We start from the raw sequence: 14,319 nt of genomic DNA on the forward strand, positions 1-14,319 counted from the left end.
GCCATCACAGGTGGGAAATTCAGAAGCAGCTTTCTAAGCAGGACAATGGAAGTGAGAAATTATAATTTGTTATGTTATAAAACTGTAAAAAGAATTGTAAGGTAGGAAAAAAAAATGGTCTTGCAGTTAGAAATTAGCCTGTGTATGAAAATTTTAGGGCTCAACTTGCCATTGTCTCAGAGGATGCTGAAGATTTGATTGCTGTTTCTTCATGATTGTTACATTGATCTTACCCTGTTTGATTAATTATAATGATTGGCAGAGTGCCACCTCCCCTTGGTGAAGACATGCTGACTACTTCTTATGATTGTCTTGTCCTTCACATGCCTGGAAATGGTTACCAGGATTAGTTGCTCCATCACCTTCCCAGAGATCAAGGTGACAGTGACTGGCCCGTAGTTCCATGGCTCCTCCTTGCCCTTCTTAAAGATAGGAATGATGCTTACTTTAGTCTTTGGACACTTCTCCCAATCACCTTAATTGATCAAAGACTATCAAGAATGACCTCACAATAACATCATCCAGCTCCCTCAGTACTCATGGGTGCATCCCACCAAGGCCCATTGACTTACGTATGTCCCGTTTGCTTAAGTATTCCCTGACCTGATCCTCTTCCATGAAGGTTTATGTCTTCCTTAATACAGACTTTCCCCCTGGTCTCTGGGATTTGCGATAACTGAAGGCTGGTCTTGCTAGTAAAGATTGAGGCAAAGAAGGCATTGAGTGCTGCAGCCTTTTCCATGTCCTGTTCAACTAGGTCCCCCACCCCATTCATCAGGGGACTCATGTTTTCCCTAGCCTTCCTTTTGTCACCTGTGTACTTATAGAAGCCTTTCTTGTTGTCTTTGACATTAAGCCATTTGTTCCATGTTGCACTTTATGTAACCCAGTATAAGAATTCAACAGTTAAACATCAACATAAGATCAGTACATATATGTTTAATATACAGCTCACAAAATCAACATGAATATCCAGTGCCACTGAAAACAACCAATGGCTTCAGTCTTGGCAGGCAAAATAATTTTAATAAAAACAAAGGGAGGATACCTCATTCTTTGCTTCTCCCTACAAAATTAAATTACTGGAGGTGGAAATGATCTATTATTTTCTTTTTAACAACTTTCAGCAGCATTGCAAAAGGTCTTGATATAGATGCATTTTGGTATCCTAAAAATTTGATAAGCTGTTTATATTTTTTTTATCACAAGGATTGATGCTACTTAAAATCTTTTCCATTTTGATTAATTTATCAGTATATCCATAGAGCCAGGATTTCTGTTGTTGCAAACAACAATTGCTAATGGCTATAACTCAAACCCATGTGAACTTAAGTAAACTTTCTGTGGTATATTAAGAATGTTCAAGTTAAAATTTGTCTTTCTGCTGAAGAAATCTGTTTCTGAAGGTTCTATTCTTAGAATATGAAAAGCAAATATTAATATGTTGTGTAATTTTGTACTTAAAAATGTAATGTGCATCCTATTTGTCATTATTGTCAGCAAAAATGGATTTGAATCCTGAGTTATTTGTTCTACTTTATCCTATTTTTAGTGAGTAGCAGGATTTTGGTAAAACTAACTTAAATATAGCTATAACTTGCATTTTTAATAAAACATTTTGATGAATTCCTCAACATTTTTTATTAAAAATTCAAATTACAGCTTTATTTAAACCTCCTTAGTCTTCTAGACTATGTTAACACTGATTCAGAAAGCAAGTACCCTTATACTTTTGTTTGGAAAAACTGCTTTTAAAAAAGGATGTATACAGCATTCAGAATCTTTTTTCTTTGTTTTATGGTGCACAAAGATTTAGTGTTTCCTTTACAATTCAATCCATCAGGATTGATTCTTTTTTTTTTTTTTTTTTTTTATTCTTTTCTGCATTGAGCTTTTGAAAAGCTGAAGTGAAAATTCAGGAAAGAAGTGAGCCGATTTGTTTTTATGTGTAAGTCCAAGTCCCATTTTTATCTCGTCCTTTTCTACTTTGGCTCCTATTTCAAAACCATTACAGATAAAAATTGAAAAGAAATATGTATTACAGGTATTGGTAATAACTGCTCTCTTTCTACATGCACTACCAACTACTTAGGCTTACTAAAATGTACCCTTTGTGTAACACAAAAGGCACAGTGTGCGTAATTCTATAAAGAATTCAACTTACAGTCAGGGTAGGTGTTTAAGAGCATGCAGGCACCTGAGCAAAGTTACATAAGTGTTCTCTAAATTTCTGCTCTTGTATGTGCTCAGGATTCCCATTTTTGACTATCCTGAACTTCTGGAGCTTATCACATGCTTAGAAGTCCTCAGTTCTGAGATTAGTTAAAACTCCGGGAGGCTCAATTTTTTGTGTATATTTAGAGGACCGTTAATATACATTGACTGCTTTGACCACTGTTACTTAAAACATCAGCAATGACATGAGAAAGAGAGGATGCTGTCTAATGTAGCAGTTACAGGACTTGTTTGGGAATGGAGAAAATGCTTCTTCAGTAGCTGAGCGCTTGAAATTTATTGTGGTCATTGCTGAGGAATAACATGCCTAATTACTTTTTAAAATCTGGACATTAGTACACAACAGGCTACCACATTCATTCTCAGAGGCAAACTTCAATAAAGCTTCAACAGAGCAAGAATAAAAGTTCATTCTTTTACAAAGAAGTTTCACACACTTATTAATTGCTGATTTTCAGCTGCCAAAAGGAATAAGCAATGTGATTGGTAAAGCTCATTCATCTTTCAATAGATAGCAAATTTAAAATTAGTTAATCTAGATTGTTGACTGGCAAGAAGAGATATCTTACCATGGAGTGTATCTCATGGTTTCTTCCCTCAGCTCTCTACCTCAGCATACCCCATTCTTTTGGTGCTGGAGTTCCTAAAAAAAAAAAAAAAGACTAATTTCTCATGAAGCAGCTCCTGTACTCCTATAATTTATAGCCTGAAATATTAAGATAGCCCCAAGCTGGTACTAACTGATGGTGTAATCACTACAGGCATTTTTTTCTTTTCTACCTAAGATGTAGTGCATACAGACTTCTACTTCAGAAAACTTCAATATCTTAATAAAGAGTAAAGCTAAAATATAATATGAAATTAAAAGTACAGTAAGTTTCCAAAACCAGATTGATGTTTATAACAAGCCATGTTTTCCTCTGCTAAACTGCTCTGAAAATGAAATATGCCTCTTTTGTGGTTTATGGTGTTACTGGCAAGATTGGTGGTGGAGACGATTCTCCAGGCACCAAAAATATATGCAGATCTCTACAGATGTCCCTAACAAAAAACTTCACTTGCATTTGATCCAAGCTGTCATGACTCCATTGATGTAGGTTGCCATTTGGTAGAGCTCTTAAAATATTCTCATCCCACCATTCAAAGTCATTTTTCTAAAACTGAGAAAGATATATGGAAAAGGAGAATTTAAATACCGTATTTATCACTCGAAACAGCATAGGACATATAAATGAGGCAAATTTATTTGAGAGTATTTTATCTTTTTTTATACATGTTGGTCTAGTAGAAAAAGGCAGACAAGCTTTTGAACATCAAAGCCCTTTTTCAGGTCTAAAACAGAAGCAGCAAATGTTGCTAGTGCAAATGGCAAATGCATAACGGATGTCAAAATACATTTGCTATTACTTGGTCTTAACTGAAATCTTAAACACAGTGGTCTAATTTAAAGTTGATAGGTAACTCGAGTGTCTAATGTATTGGCCCTTTTTTATATTTAGTAAAATTTTTACAACTGCATCAACTGTTGAAGGGAACAGATTTAGATTCCTACAAAGAGAGGGAAATGCACAGTCTATATCCAGTGTTTACTGTAAACTGCACAATGCAGTATAAGATATATGGCCTGTTTTATGAGAAGTTATCTGAAATGTGTGATTCTGGCATAAGCAGAAGTGAATCTTATTTATTTAGAAGTGGCATCACTGTTGGGTGTGTCTCCTAAAGTTCTTGTGGGTTTGACTTCATATTTTCCTTTGTATCCACCCCCTCAGCTTCTGCCAAGCTTACCATGCTTCATTTCAGGCTCTTTGTACCTACTAATTAAGGACTTTCAATGTGTGTATGTATTATACAATCAAATATGATCTCACAGGCAGCTTTAAGGAAGTAAATGGTTGCAAATAGTAGCTGAATTTTTTTTTTCTTTCTTGAGACATACAATCTGTCATACATGAAAAGTAAAATATTTCTGCAATAATATTGATATCAGAATATGAGAAAAACTTGGTTGTATCAATAGATACACTACTTCACTCCTCACTGCTGATATCTGCAAACATTTGTTTATGCTAAGTAGCCTCTAACTGTGCCTTCACTCCTCTTCTCCCACTTTGAATTTGATAACTGCTGCCCGTTCTCTTTAAAGAAAATATAAAAGTATAACTAGGTAACATAAAAGTAGTCACACTGTAATCATTAATGCTTGTGCAGATATTCTACAGCATCTTGAAGCCATGCTATGTAATCTGAGAAATTATTAGAATCCATAACTAAAAGAAACAGAATCAGGCCAAAATGGTCCTGTTAACTGAGTCTAAAATATGTGCTCTATCAGGTGAAGGTGATGATTGTATATTAAGTTGCTATTAACAGTTTTCTTTTATCCTTTAATTCCCACTAGCATTGTGCTTTGCAACATTTGACAGGTAGACAAACTATATACTAATTTTCCAGAAGAGGAAAATTAGAGAAAGAGATTTCAATAGTTTCAATCTTTTTGCACTGAGATCGCTCTAAGGTTCAATCTAGTATGAGGCTTGCCACATGTCAGTATGGAGCCTAAAATTGCATTTCTGACTATCATTAGGCATTAAGGGTCAAGTGGCTTTTGTTGCAAAAGTATAGCTATTAAAAACATACAGCTGTGTTAATATGAAAAATATTTTTGTTACCTGTACTGTTACCTGAGATTTCTTAAAATAATGAAACTGAAGAAAGTCAACATGATTAAATTCAGCTATCATATCCCATTTGGAGTTGTTTTGTTGTTGTTTGGCGGTCTTGGACAATCTTAAAATAGTCAATTTCATCTTGTTTTAAATCAAGTTTATACTTCATTTAACCTTTGTTTTTGAAATACAGTTCAATCTTTGCCTTACTACTCCTGCAGAGGAATATTAATTAATGTAAAAACCTACTCCTAATGGGATTCTTGTAAGTGCTTGGTGGTTGGGGTTTTTTTGGAAGCATTCCAGTTGAACTTTATAAAAATTTACTTTTACAAAGTTGGCATTGTATGTAACATTTCATGTTTGTTCTTTTATTTTCATAATCTTAAAACAATCTCATTTTTAGTGATCACATATCCTTTAACAATATTCATTGCAGTAGAAATGGTACTTGTCTTTGATTTGTGTCTGACATATTCCTGTATAAGTTTGTTCTTTGCTGTTAGGCATTTGCAGTGTTTAATTTAATGGTAAATTCTGTTTATAATTTTTTTCAACATATAAGTTTATCTTGTCAGTCAATTAATTTTATGTGGATAAAATGATGCCTAGGTAAATGACCAAAGCACCAATTAACTCAAGGGTTTGAGCAGTAGAAATGTTCACTTGTGGAGTGCATTTCAACCTGCCTAGATCAATGTTCAGTACCACAATAAATATAATCTCAAGAAACTGTTCATTTTACCCTCTTCCTCCTCTGGAAATAAACAAAGAAACTCCAGAGCCAGAGAAATTAAATTATGCCAATGTTTTATTTAGTTCATTGAGACTGAATATTCTGGTTTTCCTTTGAGGCTTTTAACTTTCCCAAAGACTATGTTTTGCAGTTCAACACTGCAGGGGTACCATGAGCAACCTTGTTTTATGTCTTTCCCATTTTTGAATTGCAGTCTAATGAAGGTAGCCATATGTAATACACATGCTTTTCATGAAGAATTTAGCTGAACTTTGAACTTTACAGTGGGGAAGTATTTGTTGTATATTGGGTTTGGATTTGTTTTCCTATTTTAAAGTATTGATTCTTTGTTGATTCATTATTCCCAAACTCCATTACATCTATTTTTTTCCATTCTGAACAGATGGCTATGATATCTTGAGGGATCCTGGTAAAGATGTAATGAATTATGCTTAAATGCAAACAATTCTAATACGTTAGTTGTATTACAAAGACTTACCAAATAATTTGTCTTTAGTTTCATTCAGAAGTGTCCATAGTTCCTTTATTTGTATTTGATAAGAAGTGGAAATACATAATAGCAGGAACAGGTTGATAGTCTTTGTAAGCATGAAGACTCACAATTGAAGGTAGCTGCCATCCTGAAACTCTTCAGACAACCATCACTTGAATGAGAGCTTTCCTTGAACCAAGGGGACTTTTTGCTCCTATTGGTTTCAGTGGAAGAGTTGATAATTCTTGTCCGATAGAGCACTTAGTAGGAATGGAAAGACAAAGTCTTCTACTGTGAAAATGTAGTTTCTGCAAAACAGATATGTGGGCAAGTACGTGGACAGATGCCTTTCTCATCAGAATACATGGTCTGAACAGCTATCCCAAGAGTTTGCTTTTGTTAACAGTCTTAATGTTCCTCCCTCAGAACAGCTCAACTTGCAACCTTAATTCTTCTCTCCTGGAGAGTTGTTTCCAATTCTTTTTGCAAGTTAAACTGGAGGCTTCTGGCATGAGGGCTGCTGGAACACCCTTGGAGCACTCATACCAGGACCAAAATCTGGTTACAAGGTGGGGTTGTGAGGAGACACTGTGATTCTGGTTTCTAACATAAAAGATATCAATTTCATGCTATTGTTTGACAAATTTTTTCAGACTTGACTGAAGAACAATGTAAATGTTTTCTGTGGGTTTCATGCATTAAACTTTGTGAAGGTCTTCCCCCTCTGAGCAATAAACCCTCTTTCAACAAACAAACAAACAAAAAAAAGAAGGTGGCCAGATTCAACACTCTGGAAGTGCCATTTCCTGCTTGAGCACTCTTGAAATCTTTATGAAAAATCACTAAAATGAAGTCCTTAAAATTTGTCCGGTATTTATAAACTGGGATCACTAAAGCCAGCTGCAATGGGATTTGTGGGTGTTGGATACATTTAAAAATCAGTACGGTCATTTCAATATGTACAACCATGTTTGATCACTTGTGGCAACAAAATAAGGTCTAAGTTTATACACTTGCATGCTCTTGAGTAATCCCAGTGGGTACTACTTAACTTAAAAATAGCATTCAGCCCTATAATTTCTCTGCTGGCAGTTGAGCATCCAGCCACACTATACCCTACATGTTTCTTTAACTTATTTTCCTAATTAAAGTTTGTGAGGCGCTAAACAGTTGTTTATGATGGCTGTAAATAGCATTTGTATATGTAACAGCATAGAATAAATGATCTCTGAATTAGTTAGTGATAGAATAGGGTGCATAATGTCTGCCAGGGCCTTTGCTGATATGCAGGCTTCTACCTGCTCTAGGCGTACAACTGAGTCTTGAAATCACTTTGATGTTTTCATGTCACCTCAAAAAGTAATCAGCCACTTCCAAAAGCCTTATTGCATTTTTGTTCAGTATATATTAAATTATTACTGATTTCAAGAGTTTAGCCCATTATCAATACTACAGCAAGTTTTCTATTTCTTGGTCACTTCATCTAGTTCAGAGCTTGTGAGCCATTGTTGTCATTCTGCTTTCTGACTTACCCAGGTTCAGTGGGACAGCTGTAACTTGCACATTTTACAAGAGAAGCCTACTGAACCAAAACTTTTTGTCTAATGTGAAAGTTGGTGGAGTGCACTGAAGAGGAGTACAGGCTGAAATTGAGCCTTCAGTGAAAACATTCTTAAACATTCAAATTCAGGATGTGGATCAAACGTGAATTTTCTCAAAATTTAAGGTGTTTGAATTTGTTGTAAATAATGATGGGTTTGTTGTAAATGTCACATTGTGATTTGGGCATATTTGTGAGTGTTTTAATATTAAAGCCAATTTACACAACCTAACACGAAAGGTGTAATTACAATTAAGTTGATGCAAAATTTATCACTTTTTAATGCAACTCTGTCAACTGGGGTTTCATGAATGTGATTGCAAGAAAATGTTATGCTTTTTCCAATGATCTGAATTATTTTTATAGTAATGATTATTCCAGTTCACATTGTAATGACTTGATGACATGTGTTTCCTGATTCTCATCCTGTAGGATATGATGATTCATCCTTAGATAAGCATTTTCAAGTATTTATTTTGTAACACTATGCCATGGTATTAAAGAAGGAAAGGAGAAATTGTTTGGCCTATAAGAGTAAAATAAATTGTTTTCTACAAGTCTAACAGTTTTAGCTGAACTGTTCAACTACCTTGCCAAAAATGTGTTACCATCAATGGTTTCTTCTCTCAACTCTGTTTTTATTCATATCATGCATATATTGTTTTAAAAGAACATATAGCTTATTTGTTTGACTTAGGCCCAGGAGAAACAGCATGCCAATAATGTTAGTGCACCGTTGTACTCGAAGGCCATTTGAAAGAAGGTGAAGCTACTTCATGAAATTATAGATTATTTAAGGAAGTTTAAACAGTGTGACTGAAGATACATCAACCATGGAGAAGGAATAATCTTCATTAAAACACAACCACTCCATCAAGCTTCTAATGTTTCTTGCAGCCTTTTACTAGTATTAACATTGCTGTATTCCCTTATTATCATCCTAAACATCTCTGTCGTTACCCACAGTCTGCAACATTTTTCTGTAGCTGTTTCATGCTCATATTATGCTGAAGTACAATCTTAATGGTCCTGTTTAAACTCTTCTCCGTAGATACCATTTTCAGGATGTGATTGTTTACTACTTCATATATTTCTGTATTTTCTTAAAATGGACTGTATAAACCAGAAAATTTCCCCTTCCCAAGAGTTATGGGGATCTATTTTTGTGTGCTTTCTTTGGCTGTACAAATCTGCTGTCTCTTAATGTAACGCTGGAAAATGATTATCGGATTACCTTTAATTTTGGTTGATGCATTTCTGACAGACTGAAGCAATAGTCACTGTAATAGTTTTGCTTTCCAAACTTAGTTCTACTGTTTTTACTCTCAAAGGCAGCACATTGCCAGAAGGGTTAAATACTTTACATTGCAGTGTTACGTATGAGTAAGGGCGTTTCATTGTTTATTTTAGGTTCAGCCATGAATTTCATCCAGTCTTTCTGCACTTAATACAAACTTTTTCTGCAACAAAAGCAATTCTAGAGGGTCAATTCAGGCTGCATATTAAAATTAGTGCTAGTGATGGGATGAATGTGCTATAAAATTTTGCTTGCAAAACTGCCTGTTTTTCTTCAAGGCAAACGTGAAACATGAACGTTATATTCTCAGGTCATCATCACAGAAAAGTATGTTTTCCTAAATCCTCTTGCTCCTTTGGATCACACAGCAGTAAAGACTGCACTGTATCTTTCTTTGATTTTCTTATTCAAAAAGGGTGGAGCATTTCTCTATGCTTTGCCATTCAAACATTCCTGGTGGTTCTATTTTCAACTCAAAATTTTTAAATTAGTAACAGATGTGCTGATTCTTTTGACTGAAGCAGAGGGCAAATTTTTCTACTGTATTTTGAATAAAGTTTTTTAAACTTTTACTGATTATTGAACCCTGAGTGCTAGTTTTTGTTACTAGCCTTCACTGTAAACAGTATCTCTACACCACAGAAATGTCACTGAAATCAGTGGGGAGTAATCCTGGTATTATGATGAGGGCAGCAGAACATATTTGGAATGACTATAAAATGCAGCTTATGGAGCTAGAGCCCACTAAGGTGTAGCATCCCAGTTGCATATCCCAACCTGTTTAGGTATGTTTTGTTAATATTTCATCCCCACTCACACCAAAATTGCAAAGCAGGTAGCTTGGAAAATAGCTGGCATCCATGCACACATATGTTATTGGTAATGCTGGTCCATTGCCACAAAACATAGAAAACTCTTGTGCAGCAGAACTCCCAGGAAGCTTCATAGCTCTTGTGCACAATGGATTTGGGGATCTCAATAGATCTGAAGCAGGAAGAAAGGCTTGTGAGTAGGACAGAAGAAAGACTCTAGAGGGAAAAATACCTAAGGAGAATCAAATTCCAATTTAAAGAGTATAATTTTGAAGTTTATGTTGCAACCATCAGGTTGAATTAGAGGTGGAGCTATTTTGCATTTTCACACAGTTTGAGATTCCTCCCTCTTTCTGCTCCTGAACTATCTTCATTACTGTAATTTATTTGAGTGTAAGTCTCATCCTTTCTCCTTTCTTATTTATTGACATATATGTACTTGTGATAACACAGCTGCTGGTATAATCTTTCATTATTCTTAAGCCTTTGAATTTTTTTGTTAATGATAATACAGTTGCATGATTTCTTATTTGGATCTGTAGATCATCTAGCAATGAGAACTGATAAATAATACAGACTGTAATACTTTTCATAGTGATTTTTAAAAGATTTGAAGGCCAAATAGATCTTGACCTTCTAGTGCACAAAAGGAAACAACCACCAGATTGAAAACATAAAAGGCAGGAACCAACCATTTTTGTAGGTAGAATATCTGCTTCACTTAAAAAGGGATGAAAAATATTCATTAATACACAATTAAAAGAAGCCTGAATTTTTTTCTTCCAGGAATACTGAAAATATTCAAGGTATGCTTAAGGGCCAATATGAAACAGGGATGAAAGAAATACAAAAGCAAATTGCAGTTTGTTGTTGTGAAAATACCTCAGGCTCACACTTAAGAACTTTTCACGTATTTTAAATTTTCAAAGTTTGGTTTTACTTATGCACATTTTAAGTTGCCTTGAGAAATTATACAGCTCAAACATTCAGACTTTAGAGAAGTGAAGTGAAACTAAATTAATTTGTCAGAGAAGAGAAATCTTTTGTCAAAAATGCTTTTCCATTGGTGGAACACTGAACTTAGTCTTCTGGGTTCTTTAAAACCCCTAGGCTGACTTGCTATATTTGTCTAAATAGGAGTTGTTTAAATGCAAAATGTCTGTCTTTTGATGTCTCTGAAGTTGTTCCCTTTTTTTTTCTTGGGGCAGGAGGAAAGATGTCACTTGGATGTCAAGAAGCTTTTGAAGTTTTCAAGAGGGACCATGCAGACAGTATAACAATTGACGACAACAACCAGCTTCTAAAACAGAGGTGAGTATCCTAGCAAGATACAGCTAGAGGCAGACATCTGAGAGTTCATTATGAGTCTGGGTAGGAATGTGTAATTTTACACCAGGCATCCCAGGCTTCTATTGAGAACTTGGTACAAAAACTTCACCTTTTTTTACTGGGGATATTTCATATTCAGAAGGCACTGAGTGGTGACAGATTAGAAGTTGGGATAGAATATGAAAGTGGCATGATGAATGTTAGTGCATATTTCCTCTGGTTTTATTCATCTTATCTTTATAGCCATGATGAAGCAATGTGGTAATGGCATTCATGATCATGAATTATCTAGAGGAAGTAAGATCCATGTGACTGAATCAATTACTGCAATTTCCATTGTCAAAAATGCTTTACTGGCTTCGGCACCGAGATGGAGACTAAGCTAGGAGATGTTTAACATATGCTTTTGTCTGTTGTTCCTAATTTTTTGCCAAGTGATTTTAGCTTCTCTCTGCCAGTTTTGCACTCAAAAACAGAAATAATACTTTCCTCTTCCACATTTATTATTAATGCTGGCAAAACACTTCAAAATCTTCCAGTGAAGACGGTGAGAATGACAAAACATTGAAAACGTGAATTTTCATAAAGCAGATTTTAAACATCTCAGAAATTAAACCACCAACACTTGTCCACGTTGATTGGATAACAGTACTGTTTCAGTGTCAGTTTTTCAAATGTTAACCCCCCTCATACTGCAAGAGAAATACAGGGTTTTGAGATTGGAGATGCCAAAAGCAGATCTCTCTACCCATGAAACTAACATTTCCCCTAACAGGTTTTTTTTTCTTTTTTCCTTTCTTTTTTTTTTTTGTCCTGGGGTTTTCTCCTTGTGCAGGTTTCTCCTGCTTTCTTCTGCTTTCTCAATAACACAATTTTCCCTCTTAATAAGCATGAAAGATTGCTGAGTCTTCTACTCATCTACGTCAGTAAAACCGAGGCAAGAAATTGTCTCCACATCTCTGTGAATTATTCAAGATCTTGCTATTTAACACTTTTCTGAACTGGTTAACTTTCTACCTGGGTCTATAACTTAGCCACAGGGACATGAATTGCCAAAGTATTAGATGTATGTAAGAATTTATCCATGTAAACTGGATGTTTAGTAATGCCTTTCTTCTGATCAGTATATCAGATGACGCCACATCACTGCATCATCACTGCATAAATGATTACACTGCAATAATTTCTGGCATTGCTGTCTATTGAAGGGAACACTTCATGGCCACAGCATGATAATGGGAGCAATACAGTTCTGAGCCATGCCCTGCATTTCCTCCATAATTCTTCCATATTTTCTCTGTTTGTTATTACTATAAAACAAACTGGTATTTCCTTCTGGTTTCAGAACATATAATAGAGATGGGCAGAACCCACAAAGTCTGATGCCAGATTTGCTTTCCCTAAAGGACAGAAAGATTCAGACTAATGCCTTAGGTAACCCCTCTCTAATATGCATCAGCTGATTGCTGAAATCAGTGTGAACATGTATGTTGACACCCTGGAGCAAGAGACTTTTCCCCTTCTATTTTCAGTCATTTTTAGCAAAGATGCCTATAGCTCTAAGTTTACTGAGTTCATTAGAATGGATTTATATCAAGTCCAGTCTGTAATTTGGAATACAGCCTCTGAACTACCAGTTACACAAAAGCTCTGTTACCCAGCCAGTGTTCAAATTGCACAGGAAGAAGTGTGTGGACACCACATGTTTAAAGGTTACCATAACTTCCCTTTATATGTAGGCCTCTCATGTTAATAATTTTGTTTATAGTTGCATAACCACTTCTGTCATACCGCAAACAGTATTCAGTTCACAAATTACTTATTTTTAGCTGCCTTATTTTTTCCTTTGGGTATTTTGGGCAGATTTTCTTGGCTTGCTAATTATCATAGAATCATAGAATGGTTGGAAGGGACCTTTAAAGGTCATCTAGTCCAACCCCCTGCAATGAGCAGGGACATCTTCAACCAGATCAGGTTGCTCAGAGCCCCGTCCAACCTGATCTTGAATGTTTCCAGGAAGGGGGCATCCACAATTTCGCTGGGCAACCTGTTCCAGTGTTTCAGCACCCTCACAGTAAAAAATTTCTTCCTTATATCTAGTCTAAATCTACCCTCTTTTAATTTAAAATCATTACCTCCTGTCCTATTGCAACAGGACCTGCTAAAAAGTTTGTGCCCATCTTTCTTATAAGCACCTTTAAGTACTGAAAGGCCACAATAAGGTCTCTCTGAGCTTTCTCTTCTCTAGGCTGAGCAACCCCAACTCTCTCAGCCTTTCCTTATAGCAGAGATGCTTCATCTCTCTGAGCATTTTTGTGGCCCTCCTCTGGACCCACTCTAACAGGTCCATGTCATTCCTGTCCTGAGGACTCCAGAGCTGGACACAGAACTGGCCACAGGCCAAGTGGGGCCTCACGAGAGCAGAGTAGAGGGGCAGAATCACCTCCCGTGGCCACATTTCTTTTGATGCAGCCCAGGATATGGTTGGCCTCCTGGGCTGTGCGTGCATGTTGCCAGCTCATATCCAGCTTTTCATTCACCAGTACTGCCAAGTCCTTCTCAGCAGGCCTGCTCTCAATCCCTTCATCCCCCAGCATGTACTGATACCAGAGGTTGCCCTGACCCATGTGCAGGACCTTGCACTTGGCCTTGTTGAACCTCATGAGGTTCACATGGGTCCTCTTCTCAAGCTTGTACAGGTCTCTCTGGATGTCATCCCTTCCCTCCAGCATGTCAACCGCACCACACAGCTTGGTGTAGTCTGAAAACTTGCTGAGGGTGCACTGGCTCCCACTGTCGATGTCATTGATGAAGATACTAAACAGTAGTGGTCCATACTGGGACCGATCTCCATCTGGACATTGAGCCATTGACACCTACCCTCTGAAGGTGACCATCCAACCAATTCCTCATCCACCGAACAGTCCACCCATTAAATCCATATCTCTCTAATTTAGAAAGAAGGATGCTGTGGGGGACCATGTCAAAGGCCTTACAGAAGTCCAGATAGATGACATCTGTAGCTCTTCCCTTGTCACTCCATCACAGAAGGCCACTAGGTTGGTCAGGCATGATTTTGTGCCTTGGTGAAGCCATGCTGGCTGTCTCGAATCACTTTTCTGTCCTCCATGTGCCTTAGCTTCTGGGA

General features: G+C 36.5%; 1 protein-coding gene across 1 annotated transcript in view; it reads left to right on the top strand.

The window, feature by feature from the left end:
• Window positions 1–14,319, top strand: part of KIF6 (kinesin family member 6) — a 172,214-nt gene that overhangs the window by 101,770 nt on the left and 56,125 nt on the right. The window contains exon 14 of the mRNA XM_074818123.1: window positions 11,051–11,153. Within this exon, the coding sequence (XP_074674224.1) occupies window positions 11,051–11,153 (103 nt within the window). The remainder of the gene's footprint in view (window positions 1–11,050; window positions 11,154–14,319) is intronic.

Source organism: Strix aluco, chromosome 3 (genome assembly GCF_031877795.1).
Source record: "Strix aluco isolate bStrAlu1 chromosome 3, bStrAlu1.hap1, whole genome shotgun sequence".
Classification (NCBI taxonomy): domain Eukaryota; kingdom Metazoa; phylum Chordata; class Aves; order Strigiformes; family Strigidae; genus Strix; species Strix aluco.